At 44.3% G+C, this 25,758-nt stretch overlaps 8 protein-coding genes across 8 annotated transcripts; 4 read left to right on the forward strand and 4 right to left on the reverse strand.

The window, feature by feature from the left end:
- Positions 1 to 532: 532 nt before the first annotated feature.
- I203_103475 (uncharacterized protein) lies at positions 533 to 2,924 on the reverse strand (the record flags this gene model as incomplete). The annotated part of the gene is made up of 9 exons (XM_019149446.1): positions 533 to 1,599; positions 1,670 to 1,734; positions 1,793 to 1,858; positions 1,939 to 2,088; positions 2,158 to 2,252; positions 2,359 to 2,553; positions 2,637 to 2,689; positions 2,777 to 2,846; positions 2,913 to 2,924. 9 exons carry the CDS (start codon positions 2,922 to 2,924, stop codon positions 533 to 535), a joined length of 1,773 nt encoding a protein of 590 aa, XP_019001471.1.
- A 1,356-nt stretch (positions 2,925 to 4,280) lies between these two features.
- I203_103476 (uncharacterized protein) lies at positions 4,281 to 6,313 on the reverse strand (the record flags this gene model as incomplete). Its single annotated transcript, XM_065517325.1, has 11 exons — positions 4,281 to 4,471; positions 4,556 to 4,866; positions 4,995 to 5,059; positions 5,118 to 5,135; positions 5,207 to 5,331; positions 5,396 to 5,469; positions 5,538 to 5,608; positions 5,714 to 5,824; positions 5,924 to 5,971; positions 6,085 to 6,115; positions 6,258 to 6,313. 11 exons carry the CDS (start codon positions 6,311 to 6,313, stop codon positions 4,281 to 4,283), a joined length of 1,101 nt encoding a protein of 366 aa, XP_065374143.1.
- A 542-nt stretch (positions 6,314 to 6,855) lies between these two features.
- Positions 6,856 to 8,000, reverse strand: I203_103477 (uncharacterized protein; the record flags this gene model as incomplete). The annotated part of the gene is made up of 6 exons (XM_019149448.1): positions 6,856 to 6,879; positions 6,948 to 7,059; positions 7,141 to 7,550; positions 7,616 to 7,693; positions 7,765 to 7,900; positions 7,987 to 8,000. The coding sequence occupies 6 exons, from the start codon at positions 7,998 to 8,000 to the stop codon at positions 6,856 to 6,858; spliced, it is 774 nt and encodes a 257-aa protein (XP_019001473.1).
- A 585-nt stretch (positions 8,001 to 8,585) lies between these two features.
- On the forward strand, positions 8,586 to 11,206 carry I203_103478 (uncharacterized protein; the record flags this gene model as incomplete). The annotated part of the gene is made up of 4 exons (XM_019149449.1): positions 8,586 to 8,625; positions 8,694 to 9,856; positions 9,924 to 10,692; positions 10,782 to 11,206. The coding sequence occupies 4 exons, from the start codon at positions 8,586 to 8,588 to the stop codon at positions 11,204 to 11,206; spliced, it is 2,397 nt and encodes a 798-aa protein (XP_019001474.1).
- A 994-nt stretch (positions 11,207 to 12,200) lies between these two features.
- Positions 12,201 to 14,505, forward strand: I203_103479 (sulfate adenylyltransferase; the record flags this gene model as incomplete). The annotated part of the gene is made up of 6 exons (XM_019149450.1): positions 12,201 to 12,314; positions 12,475 to 12,557; positions 12,621 to 12,796; positions 12,956 to 13,467; positions 13,566 to 14,376; positions 14,468 to 14,505. 6 exons carry the CDS (start codon positions 12,201 to 12,203, stop codon positions 14,503 to 14,505), a joined length of 1,734 nt encoding a protein of 577 aa, XP_019001475.1.
- A 1,170-nt stretch (positions 14,506 to 15,675) lies between these two features.
- Positions 15,676 to 17,538, forward strand: I203_103480 (phosphoenolpyruvate carboxykinase (ATP); the record flags this gene model as incomplete). Its single annotated transcript, XM_019149451.1, has 4 exons — positions 15,676 to 15,786; positions 15,861 to 16,048; positions 16,119 to 16,725; positions 16,792 to 17,538. 4 exons carry the CDS (start codon positions 15,676 to 15,678, stop codon positions 17,536 to 17,538), a joined length of 1,653 nt encoding a protein of 550 aa, XP_019001476.1.
- A 1,268-nt stretch (positions 17,539 to 18,806) lies between these two features.
- I203_103481 (uncharacterized protein) lies at positions 18,807 to 23,038 on the forward strand (the record flags this gene model as incomplete). Its single annotated transcript, XM_065517326.1, has 13 exons — positions 18,807 to 19,003; positions 19,091 to 19,324; positions 19,394 to 19,465; positions 19,540 to 19,627; positions 19,711 to 19,723; positions 19,795 to 20,112; positions 20,190 to 20,798; positions 20,867 to 20,979; positions 21,033 to 21,968; positions 22,090 to 22,418; positions 22,494 to 22,571; positions 22,646 to 22,850; positions 22,913 to 23,038. 13 exons carry the CDS (start codon positions 18,807 to 18,809, stop codon positions 23,036 to 23,038), a joined length of 3,318 nt encoding a protein of 1,105 aa, XP_065374144.1.
- A 306-nt stretch (positions 23,039 to 23,344) lies between these two features.
- Positions 23,345 to 25,506, reverse strand: I203_103482 (uncharacterized protein; the record flags this gene model as incomplete). The annotated part of the gene is made up of 9 exons (XM_019149453.2): positions 23,345 to 24,255; positions 24,324 to 24,394; positions 24,492 to 24,557; positions 24,645 to 24,799; positions 24,858 to 24,887; positions 24,963 to 25,157; positions 25,242 to 25,294; positions 25,354 to 25,414; positions 25,495 to 25,506. The coding sequence occupies 9 exons, from the start codon at positions 25,504 to 25,506 to the stop codon at positions 23,345 to 23,347; spliced, it is 1,554 nt and encodes a 517-aa protein (XP_019001478.2).
- Between the last annotated feature and the right edge of the window lie 252 nt (positions 25,507 to 25,758).

Here is a 25,758-nt window from a genome sequence, read left to right on the forward strand (position 1 = left end):
ACAATATACAAGCGAGTGTATGCGATTGAGTGTATGTTTGTATGTTCCCACCTGGCGGAGGAAAGTCTAGATCATCTTCTGTATTGTGCTGCAACTATTGACTATACACAACCCACACCGCACAGATCGTCTCAGACTACTCCCCTGCCCCGGTGACATCATCCCATGTGGCACCCACTCCCTCAGTGGATCCACCCCTCAAGATCATTGATAATGCATTGTGGTAGGGTGAATGTGACGGTAACACCACGACATTGCTTTGGTAGACCTAGTGATCCATAAACACATAGATAAATAATTGAAAGGAGGGTATAGACTATACTGAATGTGGGTATCTTTAGCACAATCATGTTCCATGCCAAACTACCAAAAAATCAATCAACAATGCTAAACTGGCAGCCAAAATAAAAATAACCAAACGAAAGAAAGAAACCATCAAACTAATTGACATTCTACCTACAAAGTTCTCCAATCATGATCCTTTGACCCAATATCCATAATACTGTAGCATTATCCCTGTGGATCATTAAGTCTATGGTGGTGGTCGAGGTCGTTGTCCAGGTAAAGGTTCAGTCGCCTGACTATAATCCGGCGGTAAAACCCCATGACCATGAATCTCATCGCTCTCATCATCATTATTGATAGGTATAGGTCCTATATCCTGTTCTCTGCCAGGTACGTACATCCTCTGATTGACCGATGATATCGAATGCTCCCGTTCTCTCAAGGGTGGGGGTGGTGAAGGTAATTCATCCATGGAAGATAGGTCGGAAGACGGTATAGGAGGTAAAGCGGTAAATGGTAATTGTACACCTTGAGTCTTTTGGGTATTTCTCGGCGCACTTGCAGGTGTAGTAGGCATAAGATCAGGTTGACTGTCGGTATATCCTTGTCCATGGCCAAACGTAGCAGATGATGCGGCTGTACTGAATGGATTTTGAATTTCGTTCAACGAATTTGATCGTCCTACGGAGGATGGAGGATTCACCGAACGAGGGTAAGAGGTATTACTTGACGGTGGAGGTGCAGGGACAGTCGTCAAGAATGGGATATTACTCTGATCAGCTTCTCGAGGATAAGAGGAATCTTGCATTTGGATCAACGATCCATTAGGTGAAGGTCCATCCTGTTGATTTCGTTGAAAGTTATCCTCATTACCATTGGAAGATGAGTTGGAAGCAAGAGGATAATGATACTGATTGTTATGCTGGAAAGGTTTCACTTCGTCTCCCGTTAAGTCCATCGGTGTTTGATTCTTCTTCTTCATGGCATATGGGTATCCCTCCCTATTCTTGTTCTTTCGTATAAATAGGAACCAAGCTAGGACAACCACCAGGGCAAGTCCTACTACTCCACCTGCCACTCCACCTGCTATAGCTGCGACGTTGCTTGAACCACTGTTGGAAGCCGAGGATCCCGCGCTCCCTGGATCGGATGTAGTTGTATTTGTACTGGTCTGGTTACTCGATGTATCAGAAGGATCGATAGTTGAGTTGACAACAGCATAATCGAAATCGAGGAAGTTACCTGCGAGACCGCCTCCAACATTGATCATGGTCAGTGTGTGTGGACCATCTTGGAGGTTGCTCGCGGTGTATACTGAAATCCATGTTAAGCGGTTAGTCTTCCGGTGGCAAAGTAGGTACAAAAGGTATTATTAACAGCTCACACGGTACTTGAGGCTGCAATCTAAAGTACGTTCCATTATACTTTTTTTCTGGACCATCGTCAAGGCTGAATTGGGAAGATTCGTTAGAAGCGCTAAATCCAGCACAAGAAATAGTCAACTCACACAATCGAGTAATTTCCATGATCAGTGAACAATCCACCAAAAACCTGAATGCTCGAGCCATTGAACCTGTCGGGCAAAATGGCATCGTAAGCTTTCGCTAGTCGTCAATTCGATGGAATGAAATAAAATGACTTTTCCGGACTCACTGTAATCTCAGAAGATCAGTGGGTTTTGCACTGACATGTCCCGTCGTATTGTAATAATCCTTGTTAGGATCACCTCTCGCCCATCCACCGCCGTTATACTGGATCGCCGAAGAATCATCGTCGAACGTGGTGGTGTATACTTTATCTTGGCTAATGGAATTCAGATTCAGCTCAGACTGGCTTAAACAAGAAGAGGACTAAAATTTAGATAAAGCTCACACTGCAGTAGTCACAACAGCATAGTCGATATCCAACCACCATCCATCACCTGCTTTTAGCGATTGAGTATTTTTAGAAGGTGTATTGGCTATTACCTACATATCATGCATTAGCATTCCTTCTACGTTAGGGGCATAGAACAACTACTGTTACGATAACTGTGATATGGTAGTCGAGAGGGTACATACAGTATGTACTTACAAAGACATGTTCTCTATTCGCATCCAATCCGCCAGCTTGGAAGAGTATCTGCTGTATATCCTGGTGAGCAGAGTAACCATTCTGATATTGTACTGTCCCTCCGTCCAATTGAGTCGAATAGTATCCATGGTTAAACCTCTTCGCCCCGTAGACTACTATTGCAGTTCCGTTGAACCTTAATGATGCTGAGTCGCCCTACCAAGGATAAGTATAATGTCAGAAATTACCATTAAAAATATTAGACCAGGAGGTAAGGATTTATCAATGTTCTCACTCACCTCTGTATGTGTCCCCATGAATGTCCCTTTGAAGTACTTTGAAGTTTGATCGTCTGTTATAACATCGCAACATAGAAACACTTCAAGTGAACATTGTCCGTATCGGAGTCATTTTGACCATGATGAAAGTTTGTACTCACCAGCTGTATGATCCTGTATCCATGTCCCATTCTTGGAGATGTACTGCCATTGAGGCGAAGCATCGTCGATCTAATTCAACATCATCCTCATGTCAGCCACAGAGACGCCCATCAGACTTTAAGAAGACCAACTAACCGTGATATTCATCTTGGCCAGGTTCAATACCTGGTAGAACCAAGGATTTCAAGTAATTTGAAGGGATGGGTGTGGAAATTAGCCAAGTGTAGGTTACGATCTGTCATGGAATGATTTATATCAGTGCATTGTCACTCATCCTTCGTCACCAACGCATATGGATGATGGGTGTCTGTGATCACCTACAAGAAGCGATCGTTGACTTGTCTGATTCCTATTCAATCTTCCTTCTCGATCTCCCTAATATTCTAACGTCAATCGTTGCTTCACCACCCTTGGTCTGTCGTATCTATTGATGAGTAAGATCTTCGATCAAATATACGATATTGTTCAAGTGTACAAAAGTGAATGTCAATAGTATGGTAATACTAGGTAAGCGAAACGATGCTGATGATGATGCTGTGTAGCGCTTGTACTTGTTGAAACAGACTGTATGATGTAAATGATCTGTGCGTTTCGTGAGTGATGTATGATCCAATCAAAGGTATCTATCTGCTCTTCAGCGAATAGATCGGGTTGAAAAAGAACACCGCCGGCGTGGGATCTAGACCAGCATACATAAACGAGAATGAGGAAAGAGTAAGACCAAGATACGATAGAAGTATAAGTATGTTGGTAATCAAGGATCCGACCAATGCTTCCCGACCGTATAGCCCGAAGCTGTCCAACCCCCCCCCTCTTATCCCCTTATACACACACAGTGGTAACTCGTACCTTATCTTTTCACACGACACACACGTATCATCCCATCCCATCCCATCCCGCATTTGTTTGGCTACGTGAGATCATCTACACTTTTTTCATCTTTGTTTCATCCTCTAATTCGCTGTCTCCTTTGCCAGTAGTGAGTACATCAAGAAGAGATCAGAATAGGTGATCGAGAGATCAGATCAGGGCTTGACACAGGATGATCGAGATTCGGGGTGCAAAGTATGGTTAATGGTTAGATAAAAACAGCTTCCGAGCCATCAATTCCACAAGACACGTGTATCACGCATGGGAGGTGCTACGAACCTGGATCGGATACCCATTACACAAGTTTACCTTTTATATGCATGAACTAGACAAAGAAATCAGATCAATAAAACCAAACCAATCGTAAAAATATGAACTATCTAACCGGCCAGCTGAACGAAGGGAACGTAGGTGATGAAGAAAACATATAATCAATTGTAACACAGCGGATGACACAAATCGTCAAGAAACAGAACCATGACACGAAAGCCTCGAATCACATAGTGTACAGACTAACCCAAATTTCATCAATCTTTCCTTGACGACATCACCTGGAGTATTCATAAAGTAGAAGGTTGTATAACTTCCTGTACCTCTTCCTGCAATATTATTCATTATACCGAGTCAGACGAATTATTCTTGTGTAATCGCAATCGATGGTTGCTTGGACTTGAGTTCGACTTCACTCACACTTTCAGCTTCTTTCTTATATTCTTCTACTTCTTTCACCAACTGTTCCTTTTCTTTAGCAGTTTGCTCGCCTCCTTGGTGAGGTTGATCTTTGAATCGATGGACAGCCATCATTCCCAACACCGCTTTACGGACTATATCAAACATATCTCAATATCAGTCACGCACGTCATAAAAGCGAAAGCATTCATGCACATGTGTAAGAATACAACACTCACAAGTTTTCTTAGCGTCAAATCCAGCTTTGACATTAGGTAACAGGTCCACAGCCTTTCCAGCGGGCGAAGTAGGATCTTTGAGTGAAGTATCTTCATCAACCTTCAGCCACTTGTGTTCTAGCAACTGCGAAGCAGTCGGTCGATTGGTAGGATCGATGGTCAGACATTTTCTAACGAAATCTCTAGCAGTATCTGATACACCTGACCAGTATTCTGCAGGTTCAAATTTGTAATCTCCGTTACAGATCGCTTGCATCTCCTCGTATTGCGATTCACGGTCGAAGGGTGTGTAGCCGCATAGGAGGAAGTATCTGATGGAAGAGGGGAACATCCGATCGTGAGCGAAACGAAGGGACTGGGATGATTGGCACATCAATCGAGGTAGACGGCGATGAGACAGGTAAGATATAAGAGAGTATATGAAACTCATGGTACTCACGAGATGACTCCGATAGCCCAGATATCTACAGGTCTACCATGTCCAGCTTTCTTGAAGATTTCAGGCTGGTCATAAAGACAGTCAGTTGTCATAGTAAGACCCTCTGGTGATCCGACAACTCACAGCCATATAACCGGGTGTCTGTCATTCAGAACATCAAATTAGCTATATCGCCCTATTGTAAAGATCTCGTAGTGAAGCTTGACACTCACACCACAAGTCGTAGTCAAAATCGAGAAATTATCTTCATCCAGAACTTTTGATAGACCGAAATCAGCCAACATGAGATCCGCATCTTCTGCTTTGGATTTGAACAAGATGTTTTCAGGTTTCAAGTCTAATATCAGGAGGTGTAAGCTTAACTTGCTTCAGTAAAAGTGTGAGTGGCAGAGATAGCTCACCTCGATGAACAATGCCTTGATCGTGCAAGTATTTTACAGCCGATGTGACTGTCCTAACGATATTGGCCGCATCTCTGAGTAAACGGAGATGGTCAGCTACGTCCCCATGTATATGTATAGAGTTCTGTGAGGTGGTACTTACTTTTCAAAGTAACTGCCTCTGGCGCAAATCCTATCAAACAACTCTCCTCCGGTACATAAATCGAATACGAGCTGTAGGGACAAGTCAATCGGGTATTATCAGCACTCAATCTCACAAGATAGGGAGATAGAGGTAGAAAGGATGGACGTAGGCGGACAGCAACAGGTCAAGCTCACATATAGGTTATGTGTAGTTTCAAAGAAATCATGCAATTGAACTATATTCTTATGTCCTGCTGAGACTCTTTTCAAGACTGATATCTCATTTCGTACCATATGTTCTCGACCCTACACGCCCAAAGAAGTATCAGCTCATCATCCGATCTCGTTTGGGAAGGAGTGGAAGATGATATGACATGAATCTTGTATGTGTATAGTTCGACTTACCAGTAAAAATTTCTTGTTGAGCACTTTACATGCGTAGTATTCACCGGTCTATCGGTCATCCCAGCGTTTCAGAAGATATCAGCTCAAACCTTCACGTCTAGACACAAGTAGCAAGTATGCAGTATTCGGAGGAAGAGAACAAGACGGAAGAAGGGACTTACAGTGATATGAACACATTCTTTGACTACTGCGCTGTTTCCACAAGTAATCAGATCAGTATAGCATATAAGATGATGGTAAAGATGGACATACTATGTTCCGCTATGTGAAAACGACAGACGTTAGCTAAAATGGGCGAAGTGGATGATTGATACCGGGGGGAGACCCAACTTACCTTCCTAGTGTCTTACCAGTCTTGTACTGGCACGGTACAGTCTGAGGAGGAGCCATCGTAACTTATATCGTGTACGTGGAGAGGAATGTGAATGTGAAGGAGAAAGGAATGTGTGATTTGTCGATTGATAGAGGTATTTAAGGATTTCAGATTCGAATCGTTCGAGAGCTGAGATTAGATGAGGTGCCTCGCTAGTCTCTCAAGGGTACTATATGCTGTGCAATATGTGGTTGAGATATGGATAGGAGTGAGATAGCACAGCTGTGAATGCTGGATGATTAGATGGAAGGATGTGGGATGTTGGGTGATATAGATGAAGGAGTGAGTTGGTTGTGCGCGTGTCGACCATGCTTTTGCTTATTCTACTCGACACGTCATAACTTGACTCGGCACAGCAATATCAATCCAAGTCTGTTCAAGGAAATTCCGACGGGGATGATATGACACGGACTCGGGATGGGATTTGATATGATATGCTATTTCATACATACATGCACTTCATATCTCATCTTCACCATCTCTACATAGTTTAAAGATCCTCCACTGCCTGATCATACCTATGTGTCATGCCAAACAGAAAGATCTCACTCACCTCTTTCTATACTTTTACCTTTTTCGTGTCCTTGGGAATTGCAAATTATGTCAGCTCAACCGATCAACCTGACGCACGGTATAAGAACAACGACATACCGGTTCAGTACCACCACCATTGCCATCACCATTGGCAGGTTTGTTCAAACCGAATTTCTCTGCTCTTTTCCTTTTCTTCTCTTCTTCGATAGCGATCTTTTCTGCCATTTCACTGGACACGCACGAAAATCAGCTTAAAATCCCACATTTCGACCATATATGATTAATGAGAGAAAGTGATCCATTGACTTACGGAGTTATTTCCTCTTTCTTACTCTCTACTTTCTTTTCAGTAGATTTAGCAGCAGGGGCAGGAGGGGCAGATTCTTTATCTTTCTTCTCGGGTAAACCAAATTTGGCAGCCCGTTTAGCCAAAACATCTTGACTAATCCCCAGAGAAGTAGTATCTATGGATCCTGCCTTCTGTTGTGATTCTTTCTTCTGTGGACCGGCATTGGCATTGGCAGGTTCTTTCTTCGTATTGCCATCACCATTCTTGGATGTTGGCGGTTTCTGTGTCTGTTTTGTAGATGCGGCCTTGGGATTGAAGGGAATGCCGAATCGTTCGGCTCGGGCTTTCATTGCTTTTTGTTCGGGCGTGAGAGTATCTTCTGAAGGTATTTCGTCGGCGGGTTCGGTAGGAGCTGCTTTTGAGGTGGGTTGCTATGAAAAGGTAGAGTTAAATCGTCAGCTGTTGATATCTTCGATCGCGTGCTAAGATAACTCACCTCTGTCGTCGAGGTCGCCGGAGCTGTAGTGGATGTTTGAGCTATAGAAGGAACAGGCGCAGTGATATCTGGGTCGAACTACCAGCCCATATACCATCAGTATGAGTGATAATTATCGGTCAATCGAGGAAGGGTTTGACTTGACGTACCAATTCTTCAGTCGGCTCATCGTCCAAGCTAACGTTATTATCCAACAATCTCTTTACTAAATCATCTTTCTTCCCCGTCTGGACTAGGTGATGTTTCGCGAGGAGTTCTTTGAGTTCCGTCACTTTGAGCTTTTGTCTATGAGAAGGAAGGAAAGATCAGCATTTGACCAGAGGAAAGGGAAAGGGAAAGGGAAAGGGAAGGCGGATGATATTGATATTTACAATTTAGCTTCCATTTTGATGACTCGGTTTCCTCTGTTGAAATTCTTTATATCTCACAGCGAGCTTCTGCTTTAACTTGTGAGAGGAGTGTATATGGTCTGAATGAACTTGGCGAACTTGGTCTTTGACAAGTATACGAGCAATGTCGACGTGAACGTGAACATGACCATGAGCATGAACATTCCAAACTCAGCATACAGTGGGACGCGTCTAACCACATCGAAGTCAAACACACACCTAACAAGGCTTCACGACGATAGGTTAGGCACGTGTTAACTCCCCAGGTCACGTGACCCATCGTCATATCCAATCAAGCTGCTCGTGTGGTGAGTATCTAGAATGTCAAGTGGGAAAATATTGCCAGCTCATCGTCGTTGTTCTGTTTGTTTATCATTATTATCTCGTCCATCCCTCCTCCACCTTTCGAGTCCACCAACGAACAACTTATCAAAACATCAACTCAGTAGGAACTGGCCAACAGTGGTCTATCACCATCCTTAGCTTCTCTCCCCCCGGCCTCCGTTTGCGCTTCGCAACGATACGCTTGGACTTCCTTCGACTGATTACTTCACCACTACTCAGTATCCTCAGCAATCGCAATGGACGCGGACATTCAAGCTTCCCTAGAGGCGGTCATTGGTGAGTCATTACAGTGCCATCCGTAAGTTACAACAAGCATCTACTTACGATCAACCTCTCTGTCATAGACTCCAATACTGCTTCAGCCTCTCCCCCATTCACCAAACCCACTCCAAAAACAAAACCATCTAAATCTATTCCAAAAGCACCTAAGGCTCCTCGAGCGGGTATAGTTCGAAACTCAGCAGCAGATTATCGACGTCGAGAAGCCAATAGACTAGCAGCCGAACGCTCTCGATCACGTACTGCCGAAAAATACTCTACCCTCAATCAGACTTTTGCTTTACTCCAGGATGAAAATGAGAAATTGAGAATTCAAATTTCTCAGCTAGAAAACAATAATGTGAATGGCGATACAAATATAAATACAAATTCGAATGATATTTTAGTTCCTGATTCTCAACCGCAAAAGGAACAAGAGGAACAAGAAGGTGATTCGTCAAGACAACAAGAACAGGAAGCTCATTCAAATACCATCTTAGCTGCTTTGACAGGTATAACAGGAGTTGAATTTACAGATCCCCACACTCAGGGAGAAGAGGAAGATAATGATCATAGCTGGATACATAATATCGAATCTACTATAGATGCTGAGACGAGTGGTAGACTGGCGGAATTGGCTGTGGTAGCTACTACTGGTACCGGAACTGGACAAGATCAAGAAGGTCATCAAGCTGATATTGAGAGTGGAAACGTAAACCCAATCGGATCCGATCAAATTGGAAAAAATCAATCATACTTGAGTAATGAGAATGATCAATCTCTCGTCTCTTCACCAGTGAACAACCCTGTCATCGCACTAGCGGCAGCCATCAACACTGAGATCGAAAGTATCATCATGGAAGATCTAGCGTTGACCAAGGCTGCTATTGCATCAATCGAGAAACAAATCGAAGCTTTAAAGCAAGGTCAGCATTGTTCTTCAGACAATACCGAGGAGATCGACAAATTCCTACCGGCTTCAGCTCTCATCGAAGATGTTGATAAGTTATCTGTGCATTCGACGGAATATGCACAAGAGAGCGATACTATACAAAGTAAATTACCTCAATTACACGACGAACTGGTCAAGCTTCGAGACGAAAAAGTGAATGAGGAGAAGAAAGTGGTGGATCTGGTCAATGAAGTTAGGAGATTGGATATATCAGATGAAAGTGAGAAGAACACTTTGGTGGATGGTATGAAAGCTTTAGGAGGACTGGTCGAAAGTCTTCTAAGTGATGCGCGAGAAGTAGGTCATCCTATTTCCCACTGGATCTGAAGTATGAAAGCTGACAGCCTTTGCTTTGGTGCATTAGGGTGATCTTTCTTATGCTATTGGATCATACTCTACTCCAGCAATTGCACGACGTCGTAGGGGCCGACCTCCCAAGGGCGATATCTCACGAACCTTTTACCAATCGTTCTTGCTCAAGCATCCACTTTCTCCCAAATCTGACAAGACGACAGGAAACGACGACTCGAAAGGGAATAGAATCCGTGGAACACGTAAGCCGAGAAGAAGCAGGTTAAAGGAATCGACGAAAGATGACGAAGAGAATCACTCGGAGAATCAAGAGGTGGAAGAGAGATTACGGGCGATTCAAGCTACACTCCAAGCACAAGATCGAGATCAAACTCCAATACAGTCCCACTCGGTGGCTCAAGATGGTGAAGAACGCATCACGAAAGAGGGGGTGCAAGATGAAGGGATAACAAGTGCAGCTGTTGATCGGGCGGAGGCATTCATCTTGTCTCAATTAGCTTCGCAATCTCAAGACCACGACGGGGAAAACGGGAATGGAAGTGATAATGTGGATCACCAGACGACTTCGTTCGTGGATCTTTTACCTGCTCAGGAGGAGTTGGAAAGGCAAGTTACCCAACATCAACAGCAACAGCAACAGTCGACGCAAGAACTGTCGAATTCGATTGATCCTGCTTTGACTCAGACTCACGGGATCAGTGAGAGTGTTTTAGCGAGGTTGAAGAAAGGTCCTCCGGGGAGTTGTGATGTCTGTATGAGAACTTCCACAACAGCTTGGAGGAAGTTGGTCTTGGGTGATCTATCATTGAAAGTCTGTAATGGTGAGTTCGGATCGATTTACTGCTCAGATACATTCTAAACGTTATTGTATGACACCGTGATGATTGGCTAATTCGGTTTATCGTTATAGCCTGCGGATTATATCATAAGCGATTCGGGGTACTTCGACCGCCTGAATTATGGGATGATGGGAATGTAATTAGACGAAGGAGGGCAGGTCCAAGGAATTCTACTGCGAAAGATACTCTTGGAGAAGAGAGTGGTGAAGGCGACGATGAACGACCGAACAAGAAGGCTAAGGTAGGAGGAGTTGATGATGACCAAGTGACCGAAGTCGTATCAAATCTCAACACGGATGGTATGACAAGTGGAATGTTGGATGGACAGGACGATGTTCAGATACCAATACCACCAACAACTACGCAACAGGAGGAAGAAGATGGTAGGAGGGCTGAATTCAATGCGGCGATCATGGAAGGTATATCAGCGATCAATGCTGCTGCTGAACGAGAAGGGGATGAAAATGGGGTTTTGTTAGATGTGCAAATGGATTGACCGGATGGTGTATGTGACATGTATTATGTGAATGATTTTTTATATGATTGAGTAGCATGAAAGCAATGTCTGTGTGTGTGTGTGCGTATTGTATCAGATTGTATTCTATTTCATTTACCGACTGAACTGGATGGACTATTGAACAACATCATACGAGTATTGTCTGAAGTCCACTCGGCTGATCGGCAAGTCACAGTTATCTCCTAGCGAGTCTTCTCGGAAGACCGAGGGTGGTTGTTTAGTCTGCATCAGAAGGCATGATGATGTGTCACTCGTAGATTTACGATTCTACTCAGATCCATCAAGTGGGGGTGCGAACGTCTCAGAGGAACTGTTATTCAAGATGGGGTACATCTCGTTATTGCCATGCATTTGACGTTACTTCAGCTGGAATGATTCATGTTTACGTTTCATCATTGATTTGATCGATTGATTTCACCAGACCAGACCAATTGCCGAGACCTGCGGTTTAAAAAAGTGTAACTCGCCGTGCCTGGATACCGAAACCCAAAATCCCACGATCCATGGAAAATGGAAAAAAAAAACAAATCATTCGTGAATTGTTTTTTTTTAAGCGATGGCGAAATCGATTGCGTGATTGATCCATCACTGCATACAGTATACATGTAGTCAAAAGATGACTGATTAGATATTACTCGTACTGTATAATTCCAGATAACATGGTCTGATAACGTGGAGTGACTGATCATAATTCCAGATTTTCATCAATGACGAATATGTACATGTATAAGCATGCAAAGAGAAAAAAAGAAAAGTTGGTTTGGTGATGATGATGGATTGATTGATTGATAAACAGGCTTCTTGTGTCTTTTGATTCTTTTCATCCCATTAATACATCACGCCATACAAGATACAGTTCTTGGCAAAGAGCCTTTACACTACGCCCACGCCATATATAACAGGTTAAACTCACACCTTCGCCACCTCTTCTTCTTACCCACTAAAAGCAAAACAAAGCAAAGCAAAAAGCAAAATGGCCAACTCCCCTCACGGTGGTATATTGAAGGATCTCGTCGCTCGAGATGCCCCTAGACATTCAGAGTTACAGGAGGAAGCTAGGAATTTGGGTGATATCTTCCTTACCGAGGTGAGTTGACTCAACTGTCCACCGTACTATAGCAAGGAAGAAAACTTGAACGACTTGAAGGTGGTCTTCGTCTTGCCATGGGGCATACAGAGCGAAGACAGAGAATCGCCAGAATTGCTAGAAGGTCATTTCTGAATGCTGATGAATGTTCGTATCACAGAGGCAATTATGTGACCTCGAGTTGATCTTGAACGGTGGTTTCTCTCCCCTTGAAGGATTCATGAATGAGAGAGATTATATTTCGTAAGTCCAGCATCTAACCTACATTCTATCATGATTAGTTGCTTATCCATCACTCATTATCAGCGTCCGAGATACCCTCCGACTCGAACCTGTCCACGGTCAAAGACAAGGAACTCTCTTCCCTATGCCTATCACCCTCGATGTCTCAAAGGAAGATATCGCCAAATTGAACTTGAGAGAAGGTGCTAGAGTCGCTTTGAGAGATCCTAGGGATGATGCTGCTTTGGCTATCTTGACAGGTGAGTGATTTATACCTCAGTTGAATGGCAATATGTAACAAAGCGGAAACGCATATGATGAAGGAGATCATACAAATCGTTTGTGCCAAGACAGCCTGCTAGAAAGCGCAATGGAATTTGAGTAGTGAACAACATGCTAATTTGATATACTATCCTTAGTTTCCGACATATACACACCCGACAAGCACCTCGAAGCCGAGAACGTCATGGGAGCCGATGATATCGCTCATCCAGCTGTCGCGTACTTGCACAACACCGTTAAAGAGTTCTACGTCGGTGGTAAAATCGAGGCTATCGCTGCTCCTACTCACTACGATTACGTTCCTTTACGATTCACCCCGTCCGAACTCCGAGCGCACTTCCACAAATTGGCTTGGAGGAAAGTCGTCGCTTTCCAAACTCGAAACCCTATGCATCGAGCCCACCGAGAGTTGACCGTCCGAGCTGCCCGACAACGAAGAGCCAATGTCCTCATCCACCCTGTAGTAGGATTGACCAAACCTGGAGATGTCGATCATTATACCCGTGTGAGAGCCTACCAAGCCCTCATGCCTTCTTACCCCGAGGGAATGGCCCACTTGGCCTTGTTACCTTTGGCTATGCGAATGGCTGGTCCAAGAGAAGCTGTTTGGCACGCTATTATCAGAAAGAATTTTGGTGCTACTCACTTCGTAAGTTTGGTTCTGGTTTTCTCCCATCTTTCGTATCAATCATAACACCTGTGTCGTTTTGAAAATCGGCACTAACCTGTCTTACTTGTATCTGATAGATTGTCGGAAGAGACCACGCTGGACCCGGTAAGAACTCTCAAGGCAAAGACTTCTACGGCCCATACGACGCACAAGAGCTTGTCACTCAATTTAAAGACGAATTATCCATCGAAATGGTTCCTTTCCAAGCTATGACTTACCTTCCTGGTACCGACGAATACCAACCAGTTGATGAAGTACCTAAGGGAACCGTCACTGCTGATATCTCCGGAACCGAACTTAGAAAGAGACTTAGGACCGGTGCTTCCATCCCCGATTGGTTCTCTTACACCGGCGTAGTAAAAGTATTGAGGGATTCATACCCTCCTCGACCCAAACAGGGTTTCACCATCTTGATCAGTGGATTACACAACTCTGGTAAAGACACCATCGCTAGAGCTTTACAAGTCACTTTACAACAACAGGGTTCTCGATCCGTTTCTTTATTATTGGGAGAAGAGTTAAGGGGCGATTTGGATCCAAAGATAAATCGAGCTATTACACCTGAACAGAAACATATCAACCTCCAAAGAATCGCATTCGTTGCTTCGGAATTGACTAAAGCTGGTGCAGCTGTCATTGCCGCCCCTGTTGCCCCTTATGAAAAATCAAGACAAGCCATTAAGAAAATCGTTAATGGAAACTTCTTCTTGGTTCACGTTGCGACTCCCCTCGAATGGTGTGAGAAAGTAGACAGAAGAGGATTATATAAAAGAGCCAGATCGGGTGAACTCAAGAACTTGACTGGGGTGGATGATATCTACGAACCTCCTACAGACGCAGATTTGGTTTGTGATCTTAGGCATGATACTGTTCCTGAAATCGTTCACTGTGAGTCAAAATACATCCATTTCATACCCTTCAATCGCCTATGCTTTCTGTAATTGAAACAGTTCGCTAATGTGTTTGAGGTATTTCGCAGCTATCATCATGATTCTCGAAGGTGAAAACCTCATCTAAATTTGATGCCCCAATGAACATTGCTTAGGACAGGAGGACGGATAGATGGATAGATAGATTTCTTCGGACTGATAAAGTTCGGTTGATATCAGGTCTGATGTACAATAATGATTTTTTCCTCACTTTCCACTGTGTATCGATTCGGTAGACAGGAATCTCTCATACATGCATTTTGAACATATCATGTTGAACGGTGCTTCTCTCGATGAGATGCCTTAATTCCATCTACAGCTAGCTCCTTTGGTGCGCGAGGTGAGATAGATACCATTGTAACGTAAAGCCGAACCGTGTTTGATATCACCTCATCTGTCTCCGCTTTAATGATACACCAGGACGGACCAATGCCGCCATTGCTACATTACTCCTAGTAGCAATGCCAGCTCGATGATCTTGAACGGTAATCCCGCCGCCTCTATTGGGTGTGATTCTCCTATCGGAAAGATACGGACTGTGTATGTTTCTGATGGTTTTCGAATTATCGTCGGTCCATCGGTTTTTACCGTTTCTAAAATAGGGTAAATCGAGCTGCTTGAAGGTGATATTGGGCGTTTACCGATGAACGCCGATTCTTCCGATGTGTTGTGACTGGGTTGAATGGGATATTCGAAAATAACGTGGTTCCGTTCGAAATCTGGAGACCCGCTCCCCCTACGATCATACCGGATTACACCGGTACAACCACTTTCAATGACGATGATAACGAGGTTATTTTCGAATTCATCGTGAGAGCCATACCGCTGTGCCGTATACCGTATACCGCATCAGGCTATGTATACATATATAAGAGGACCTGTCTCGATGTGATCATTCACCTCTTCTTCCTAAGCATCTACATCACATCCATCTTGTTTGGATCATCTCGATACGTTTTGGTGAGTTGGTTGTTGGTTCGGTTCGAATGACCGGTTACATCTTGATATCCGGGTGGATGGTGGTTTCAGTTGGGATACCAACACCATCCAATCGATCTTGTGACGTTTGACGGAGAGAATGTCGTCGTGCGACATACATCTCAGCCTTCCTTTCCACCTGCCATCTCACTTTCCCATCCTGCGCCCAAGTACAGCAGCTAACGCATCCGTACTTTCCACGTATTCTCAGTTGAATACACTACAATTGCAACGACCATCGACTCATCCACATACCTACCCATAACAGCCAATATCCACAATGGTTCACGGAAGACACGGACATGATGATTTCGAGGGAAATCAATTCCTCGGTAAAGAGTTGAAATACTTCTCTCAAGCTGGTTTTGATTTGGATAGGATCCACATCAAGGTGAGTACCCTGTCTCTGCCTCCATCTTGCGTCCACTTGAAACGAAATGCTGATTTCAATCCGCTCATCTACAGCGAAACGCTCCCATCGCCTCTCTTTACGAGGATGCCATCCTCAACGAAGGTGCCGTTATCTCATCAAGTGGTGCTTTGATCAACTTCTCTGGAAAGAAGACTGGTAGATCCCCCAAAGACAAGCGAATCGTGTACGAGGAGACTAGTAAAGACGATGTATGGTGGGGTCCTGTAAATATCAAGATGGAGTGAGTCAACCTTGGCATCCTATCAAATCTCAGCGGCATGTCACTGACGTGATCCACACTGCTCCAACAGCGAACACACCTTTGAGATCAACCGAGAACGAGCTATCGATTACCTCAATACACGAGAGAACGTATACGTATTTGATGGATTTGCCGGATGGGATCCCAAATACCGAATCAAAGTTCGAGTTATCGCTTCTCGAGCTTACCACGCCTTGTTCATGCACAACATGTTGATCCGACCCACTCCTGAAGAATTAGAGAACTTTGGTGAACCAGATTTCATAATTTACAATGCTGGTCAATTCCCTGCCAATCGATTCACCACCGGTATGACTTCCACCACCTCTGTCGAAGTCAACTTCAAGAGAATGGAAATGGTCATCCTCGGTACTGAATACGCCGGTGAGATGAAGAAAGGTATTTTCTCAGTTATGCATTACCTCCAACCTGTCAAATTCGGTCAATTGTCTCTCCACTCCTCAGCCAACCAGGCTAAAGGCGATAATGGCGATGTGACCCTCTTCTTCGGTCTATCCGGTACTGGTAAAACCACCCTCTCAGCCGACCCTAACCGTCTCTTGATTGGTGATGACGAACACGTCTGGTCTGATACTGGTGTGTTCAATATCGAAGGTGGTTGTTACGCCAAGACCATCAACCTTTCTGCTGAAAAGGTGAGTTATATATTTCGATCACGCCCCAATAATCTGGGCAGTACTGATGAAATGCATCGCACATAGGAACCCGAGATCTTCAACGCCATCAAATTCGGTTCCATCCTTGAAAACGTAGTCTACAACCCTGCCGACCGAAAGCCAGATTACGATGATGTCTCCATCACCGAGAACACTCGATGTGCCTACCCCATCGAATACATCCCTAACGCCAAGATCCCATGTATCGCTGAGAGACAACCATCCAACATCATCATGTTGACATGTGACGCTTTCGGTGTTTTACCTCCCGTATCTCGATTAACCCCCGAACAGGCTCAATACCACTTCGTCGCTGGATACACCTCCAAGACACCTGGTACCGAGGACGGTATCGTCGAACCTTCACCAACCTTCTCGACATGTTACGGACAACCATTCATCATCTTACACCCTGGACGATACGCCAAGATGTTGGCTGAGCGAATGGAGAAGAACAAGGTCGACTGTTGGTTGATCAACACCGGTTGGACCGGTGGTAAATTCGGTACCGGAAAGAGATGTCCATTGAAGTACACTCGAGCTATCGTCGATGCCATCCACAACGGATCTCTCGCCAAGGCCGAATTCGAAACCTTCCCTGTATTCAACCTTTCCATCCCAAAGGCTGTCGAAGGTGTCCCCAGTGAGATCCTGGACCCAGCTAAAGTATGGCCATCCAAAGATGCTTTCAGCGCTGAGATCCAAAAATTAGGTGGAATGTTCCAAAAGGCTTTCGCAAAATATGAAGATGCCATCACAGCGGATGTTAAAGCTGCTGGACCAATTCTCTAAAGTTTGTGATCACTCAACAGTAATTTGGTTTCATTCTTGTGTAACAGTATATATACGACTCGGGTCATTTCTTTTGGACTCTTTGTAGCTTGACTCTATTGTCATACCATACCAAAGCATGTATTTTCATTGCGCATCGCATATGCAGTATCAATCATACAGTATTGAAAGGGCAAACCATCGACCTGAGATTTGCTTTGGGTTGAGCGATTTGTATGGTTCCGTTTGATCACATGTCACCCAGGCACGTTACAGAAATAACCACAAGAATCTGAGGTGATTTTTCTGGTTGGTCGCGATGGGCATCACAGTTTAATTGTTCAAAGTGCGCATGTATACTGCGCTCAATTACTCGTTTCCATGAACAAGACAGGGAAACATTCCAAAATAGGTGTTGCTGATCTCGATCAGATCATGCGATACAGACACGTGAAAATCGATCGACACAGGTGGCGTTCATCGTTTCAATCGTGACGTCTCATCGCCCCAAAATCAAATTTTGCTCTTTCAAATAGCCAGACTATGAGCGATTTTGAAAACCAATCAGTATTGTATGGCATATCATACAGAGTACTTGGGGTACACTGCAGAGTAAAGGAATGGATTTGTTTGGTTCCAGTGTCATACAATCGTGAAAAATTCGCTCAATTCGATCACATCATTCACTCCCGTGTCAAAAGTACGCCATTTCCCTATTTCTTCTAGTCTGTTGTCCATAATGAGCGACTGTATCTACTTACGCCATTCCATTAGGTCCTATGTATCTATAGTCTGAAGTGCTTCTCATTTCGAACAGACTCTAGACTCTGCCAGCTCAAATGAAGGTGTGATATCTACAAACATTGGCAATTGACAATTGACAATATCTCGTGAGAGATTTTGATCTTATGGGTCTTGAGGAATGCATCATATTCAATCCTTCAAGAACAGTCTCATATCTCGATGAAAACTCGGGATATAGGTATCATTCAAGCCAGTGAACTGTGATCTCTGCTGCCAATTTGCTCTTCGAGGAAAATCGCTCATAGTCATGAAAGAGGCAAAACCAACCTGCAGCACTCTCCTGCTGTCCGACCATTTTAAGCCTTCAAGTAGCACAATACTTAGATTCACATCGAGCCTCACTCATAAAAATGAGTATATAAAGATCACCTCGTACTGATTGTGTCCCTCTTTCCCAATCCTATCATCCTCTTTTCCTTCTATCGCCCTCGATGACCATTCCTTTGCCTAACACTTTATCTCTACCAAATCCTTCCTGGACCAACATGACAGACGATATCGAACGAGATGGAGGTATTGACAGAAAGTCATTCGACTCTAATTCTCATCATGTATCACCAGCTTTGATGAAAAGTATCACTATCCAGGATGCTACTCATGATAACGCTCTGCATCTCGAGCGGATGAACAGGGCTACCCACTCGAGGGGGGATAGCGCAAGTAGGATCGTAGGTGAACACAGGTAAGCTGAATAATGCCCTTCTCTTATCATTAGATTGACATCTCACGTATGCAGCTGACCTGTCACCCGTGGGGATTTTCTGTATAGAACTCTGTCGATCGACGTTACCGATACCCAACAACGACCTACTGCCGTCATCCCTCAAAAAGGTGCTGCTAAGGATATAGCCGAATTGGAATGGCATAAATACTCTGTCGATGATATCCTCCAGAGATTAAGTAGTAATGCCAAACTAGGCTTGGAGGACGAACAAGTCAAAAGGAAGTTCAGTCAATATGGAGCGAACGAAGTCAGTCCACCGAAAAACAATATCTTCCTCAAGCACGTACAAACCATATATCTCTCTTCACACGAGAGGGGACCTGACCTGAACATGAATTGATGCTATAGATGGGTTGGCTACGTTCTTGGTGGATTCGGTACTTTGTTGTTGATAGCTTCAATACTCTGTTTCATAGCGTGGTAAGTGCATTTGAGTCTTTCTCCACACTTGATGTCCATAGCTAAGTAGCCCGTATCTTGGTTGCCTGGTATAGGAAACCCCTCGGAGAACCTAATCCTGCTGCTGCGAATCTTGCTTTGGCTGTAGTTCTGCTCATCGTCATTGTCATTCAGACCGCTTTCGTGAGTGGTCATGCAGTCTAATCTGCAAGATTGACTGAACCAAAAGAAGATACTGATCTCGGTGACTGGTTCGACAATCACAGAATGCGTGGCAAGGTTAGTTCTTCAACCACTGATCCTGCTAACTGTCTTTCTACCACGACTTAATCTTGCTTTCTGATTTTTAGACTTCTCGACCAACCGAGTCATGGCATCCATCTCCGGCTTCATACCCTCCGCTGTACTTGCCCTTCGTAATGCTCGCCAACTACAACTATCCGCCAGGGAACTCGTCCCGGGAGATATCATCTATGTTTCCCTCGGTAACAAGCTTCCGGCAGATGTACGGTTTATCGATGTTTCTTCTGATCTCAAGATGGATCGTAGTGTGCTCACTGGCGAGTCTGAGCCTATTCAAGGGACAGTGGATATGAAGGACGATAATCTACTGGAAACCAAATATATAGGTCTGCAAGGTACGCTATGCGTCAGCGGGTCAGCTATAGGTAAGTTCCCAGTCCTCTATCTCTTATTGCCTACTGTATACATGTATCATTTTGATGCTGATACTGGGTAATGGCAGGCGTCGTGATCCAAACGGAGAATCTTACGGTATTCGGTCGAATTGCCAAATTATCCACATCCGGTGCACCCTCTCTTACCACCTTGCAGAGAGAGATCCTTCGATTTGTAATCATCATCGCCGCTTGTGCCATCACCATCGCTTTATTGGTGATTATCCTCTGGGCAGCATGGCTAAAAAAACAGCATGAAGGATTCATCACCGTTCCAGTACTCATCATTGATGTCGTGGCAGTCATGATGGCCTTCATCCCTGAGGGTCTACCAGCAAGTGTTACTGTCTCTCTAGCTGTCATTGCAAACACGCTGGTGAAGAACAAGGTACTTTGTAAATCACTTATGACGGTCGAGACCCTCGGTGCAGTCAACTTACTGTGCTCGGACAAGACTGGGACCTTAACGGAAAACAAGATGACCGTAACGAGTTTGGCTGTATTGGACGATGAGATGGATTTGACCGAGGCAAGGGATAGAATGGTTATTGGGAAAGATAATGGAAAGACTATTGAACAAATGGCTGCGGTGATGGGAATATGTAACGCCGCGACCTTTGATGAAAGTACGATGAATCAGCCGGTATCTCTCCGAAAGGTTAATGGTGATGCTACAGGTGAATCCATTTCTATACTTGTTCTGGATAAGGGTATGTGACATAGCTAACAACTATTGTGTCCTTAGATTCTGCTATTCTCCGAGCCACAGAGAGCTTGAGGCCAGTCAAGAAATGGAACAGCGAATGGTCGGAAGTGTTCAAGGTAAACTTCAACTCGAAAACCAAATACATGCTCAAAGTGAGTAACTCAGCCAACGTTGCGCACGTTGAATATCACTGACATTGTATCAGCTGTGTCGACGTGCATCTGCCAAGTCACCTTTATTCCCTGCTCCATGTGACATGTACGACGAGTTTGGCCCTCAAGATCTCATGCTCATGTGTAAAGGTGCGCCCGATGTCTTGCTCAAGCGTTGCGCATACATCAACGATCCTTCAGGAGGTCCTGCAATACCCCTAACACAAAAGAATATCGACCGATTGACTGCCGTTCAGGAAAAGTGGTCTTCCAAAGGCCAACGTGTCCTCTTGCTTGCCAAACGGCTAGTACCACGCTCCCTGATACCCAATGGAATGGCTTTCGACCAGCCTGAATTTGGTGATCTCGTCAATATCGAACTGAATCAGCAACTTACCGTCGTCGGCTTAGTAGGATTGGTGGATCCTCCCAGAGCTGAGATTCCAGAGACAGTCCGAATAATGCGAGGCGCAGGTATACGGTTCTTCATGGTTACTGGTGATTTCGCTCTTACCGCTGTCGCGATCGCCGAACAATGTGGAATCATATCTTCTTCGAAGAAATTACATCACGTCCAGGATCTTCCAAGAGATACACCTTTAGATCAAGTCGTTCAATTCGATAAGCAAGTCATGGAATTGGGTACAGATAGATTACCAGGTCTAGTATTGAGCGGGAACGATCTGATGGAGATGTCGGATTCTCAATGGGAACAAACCTGTCAATATACAGAGATCGTCTTTGCTTGTACCACGCCAGAACAGAAATTACGAATTGTCAAAGAATTTCAAGCGAGGGGAAACGTGGTAGGGATGATAGGTGATGGAGTGAATGATGCTCCCTCGCTCAAGGCTGCTAATGTCGGTATAGCCATGGGAGGTGGATCAGACGTTGCGATGGAAGCTTCTGACTTGGTATTGTTGGAGAACTTCTCATCGATCGTAGTGGCGGTGGAATATGGGAGATTGGTCTTTGATAATCTGAAAAAGGTCAATGAATATGCCCATAACCTGACGTGCTTGCTTGGCAATCCCTCGAGATCTTCCTCTCCAATCATCCCTTTTCGTTATACCACAGTCAGCGAGTGCTGACCTCGATCCCTAATTCCAGACCTGCCTCTACCTTCTCCCAGCCGGTTCATTCTCCGAGCTGATGCCCATCCTTCTCAACGTCCTCTTCGGACTTCCTCAGATCTTATCAAGTCTTCAGATGATCATCATCTGCGTTGTTACCGATGTCTTACCGGCCATTTCGATGTGTTTCGAAAAGCCCGAAGTGGGACTCTTGACCAGACCACCGAGGGATACCAAAAAGGATAAATTGGTCAATTGGAAATTCCTCTTGCATGCTTATGAATTTCTAGGGTTGCTAGAAAGTCTTGCAGCGATGAGTATGGCTTTTTGGTGGCTGGATAAACAAGGGTACAAGTTTAGTGATTTGTGAGTGGCGTCTCAAATGTATCTTCGGCGTTGAAGTTTTGGGCCGCTGACAATGACGATTTCGTTTCGTTGCAGAGTCCTCGCATACGGTGGTCTTCCGCCTCAGTACGATCCTGATGCCTACAATGAAGCGATCAACAAAGCTCAATCAATGTGAGTGAGCACTCCTCAATTCATGCTGTATCAAGTAGTATCTCCATGTTGATTTGATTTTCCCGCTGTTTTAGCTACTTCTTCACATTGGTCGGCATGCAATTCGGAAACCTCCTCGCCACACGAACGAGGAGATTGAGTATTCTCCAATCGAACCTCTTCAAATGGTCTGACGAAAGTCAAAGAAATTACTGGATCATCCCTTCTATGATCGTCTCAATCTGTTTCTTATTCTTTTTCAGTTATGTGCCGTTCTTCCAGAATACATTTTTGATCAGAGTGAGTACCGTAGAATACTAGTGGTAGAACTTTGCCGCTGATGTTTTGCCTTCGTATTACAGGGTGCTCCTGTCGAACATATCTTTATCCCATTCACTTTCGCCTTAGCTTTATTGTTATTAGATGAGCTTAGAAAGTACTTTATCAGAAGGTATCCTAAACGTTTCTTGGCCAAGATAGCCTGGTAGATGTGATCTTGGTCTATCGAGTCAAATGATGGATTTTCCTGTAACCCGGAATATCGTAGTTGGTAATGGATCGATCATCGATATGCATCGCATTCCCATCTGCTCGACAGTGTTATATGCATGACATCCGTATTCTATCCAATGAAAGTGACTTCCAGAATACGAATGAACTAGTGTATACACACGTGTACATGAGGCAAACTACATATTCGAGATAGTGCCACTAAAAACACAAAGAGACTTCGTCTCTCGCCCTTTTGGTCCTTGATATCCTCTTTCGCATGATATTCTCTACACTCACTATCCCTACGGAGGCTGGGTAGCCTGTCTGTAATCAGGAGGTAACGTTCCCTGCACCTGATATGCTTCTTCATCAGGTATATAAGGTCCCAGATCCTGTTCTCTGCCTTCGACTTGATATCTTCCAGGTAAAGTCATCCCGGGTTTTATTGGAATTGGAGCTTGTGGAGTTTCTTCAGCTTCAGCAATTCCCTCTGAATGCGGGAATGGAGGTCCACCGCGACCTCTCGATATGGGTACACCAAACGTATTATGGGAGATATCAGTCGATGGTGGTCCGTGACTATGCATGGTATTTGATCGATTGACAGTTGATGCAGGGTACGAAGTCGCTTGAGCATCTGGTGGAGGAGGGATAGCAGTAAGGAAAGGAAGGGAAGTTTGATCAGTCTCTCTTGCTGTGATCGATGCTGAAGGAGATTGCCCGGATGTGGTATAAAAAGGTGCTCCCGCTGGTCGAGGATCAAGATAAGCGGATGTGCTATCGAGATTGAATCCACTATGGTATGGCTTCACTTCTTCACCATTCAGATCCACTTTACTATCCTTCCTACTCATGTACCTATCTCCATCTACCTGGGTATACTTCTTACGTCTGAACAGGAACCATGCCAGAACAATCACCAAAGCCACTCCTACGACTGCGCCTACCGCACCACCCGCGATTGCTGCGACGTGGTTCGAGGATGATCCGGTAGATGAGGAATTGGAGGAGTCGGAAGAAGATGAGGAGCTGGAAGAGTCGATGGTCGTGCTGGCAATAGGGGCTACATCATTTGTGGGAGTCGAGGAGCATGATGCCACAGTTGAGTTGATCACTGCGTAATCGAAATCAAAGTAATTCCCTTTAGCACCTTGACCGAGATTGGTGACGATTATCTCGTGGTGATCTTCGGGTAGATTGTTGATCATGAAGACTGTGAATTGTTTGGGGTTAGTCAAGGTACTGTAGTTTATTCAAAGTGTAAGGAAAGATTGCACTCACGGGAAGTTTTGGGTCTAAGACCATAGAAAGAGCCGTTAAAGATATTATTCTGGGATTGGATACCATCGATACTGAGCATAGATGTACAATATTTGATCAGTATATCCAATGCATATCCACCGTCTTAATATCGCAGTGTGATAATCTTGATCAAGAGGTTCAACTTACATGACAGAATAGTTTCCATGATCCCAGTTCACTGCTCCATATAGCTCCGCACTCGTTCCACTAAAGCTGAAGAGAAAACATCCGAAGTCGCACTTACATATAAGCACTCAACCTCGATGTCGGATATTTCAAGTACTTTTTGTTGTAGCTCACCTGAATTTCATAAAATCACCTGAATCTTTACTGACCATCCTTGTTGTTCCGTAGTAATCATCACTTGGAGTACCCCTCACCCAATTACTCCCTGTGTAAGTGATGATCGACGAAGCGTCATCAAATAATAGAAGTGTAAATCGTGCCGGTTGTAGCTTTTTTTATGACGGCGAAATCAAGTTCAAATGAACTCTTCGTTGAGTTGCTGCCAACCTCAGCGGGCGAAGGGACGTTGGTGATTATCTGATGTCGCACAGTGAGATTATTAGTGTCCCCTTGATAGAAATACTGGGGCTGTAGGATAGATCATGTACGTACCAGTGTATGCACTTGAGTCGATGACAAGTTATCGACAGAATACAAGATCTGTTGGAAAGACGGTGTGGCAGAATATCCATCTGAAGTGGTCATGTTCATTCCGTCTAATTGAATGGCGTACATCCCATGATCACTGTTCTTGGACCCATAGACTGTTATACCTGTACCGTTGAACATCAGAGAGACAGAGTCGTTCTGTATTCTCGTTAAATCAGTACTCTGCATCTTAAGCTTGCTCGGTTTTTGGGTCATGTGGGATGAAAGGAAAAGCTTATTCACCTCATTATTCGTGAAATAAAAACATTTCTCAAAAAACTGATTGATCTGCGGATCTACAGTTTTTATTGAATCAGCAGAAATTGATGGAAGTTGAATGATGATCCACACATACCTTGATCATGTTGTCTAACCCAAGTCCCACGGTACTTGAATAATGGCGAACTATCGTCTAACTTTGTGAATACCTCCACGGATCAGCATGTCTGCTCATGACATTCCAGTGAGCTCGAGAGAGTGTGAAGTTTTCACTCACGGTTACTTCCATGATGATTATCTTCTACCTGTCGTACTCAAGATACCCAAGTCGAAAACCACAAGTAAGTATACACTGAAAGAATTAGATGATCGATGCATTGCCAAATTACCCTTCTCAATGCTTACCATCTTGCTTGATGTTGGAAAAATATGTTGTACCACGCCAAGGAAAGTCAACTAACCACCGGGCATGACGGTCTCTTTGAAACTTGGAGACGTTAGTACCTATTGGGTGTTAAATCCGCATCCTTTTTCCCCACTT

This window comes from Kwoniella mangroviensis, assembly GCF_000507465.2.
Source record: "Kwoniella mangroviensis CBS 8507 chromosome 1 map unlocalized Ctg01, whole genome shotgun sequence".
Lineage (NCBI taxonomy): Eukaryota > Fungi > Basidiomycota > Tremellomycetes > Tremellales > Cryptococcaceae > Kwoniella > Kwoniella mangrovensis.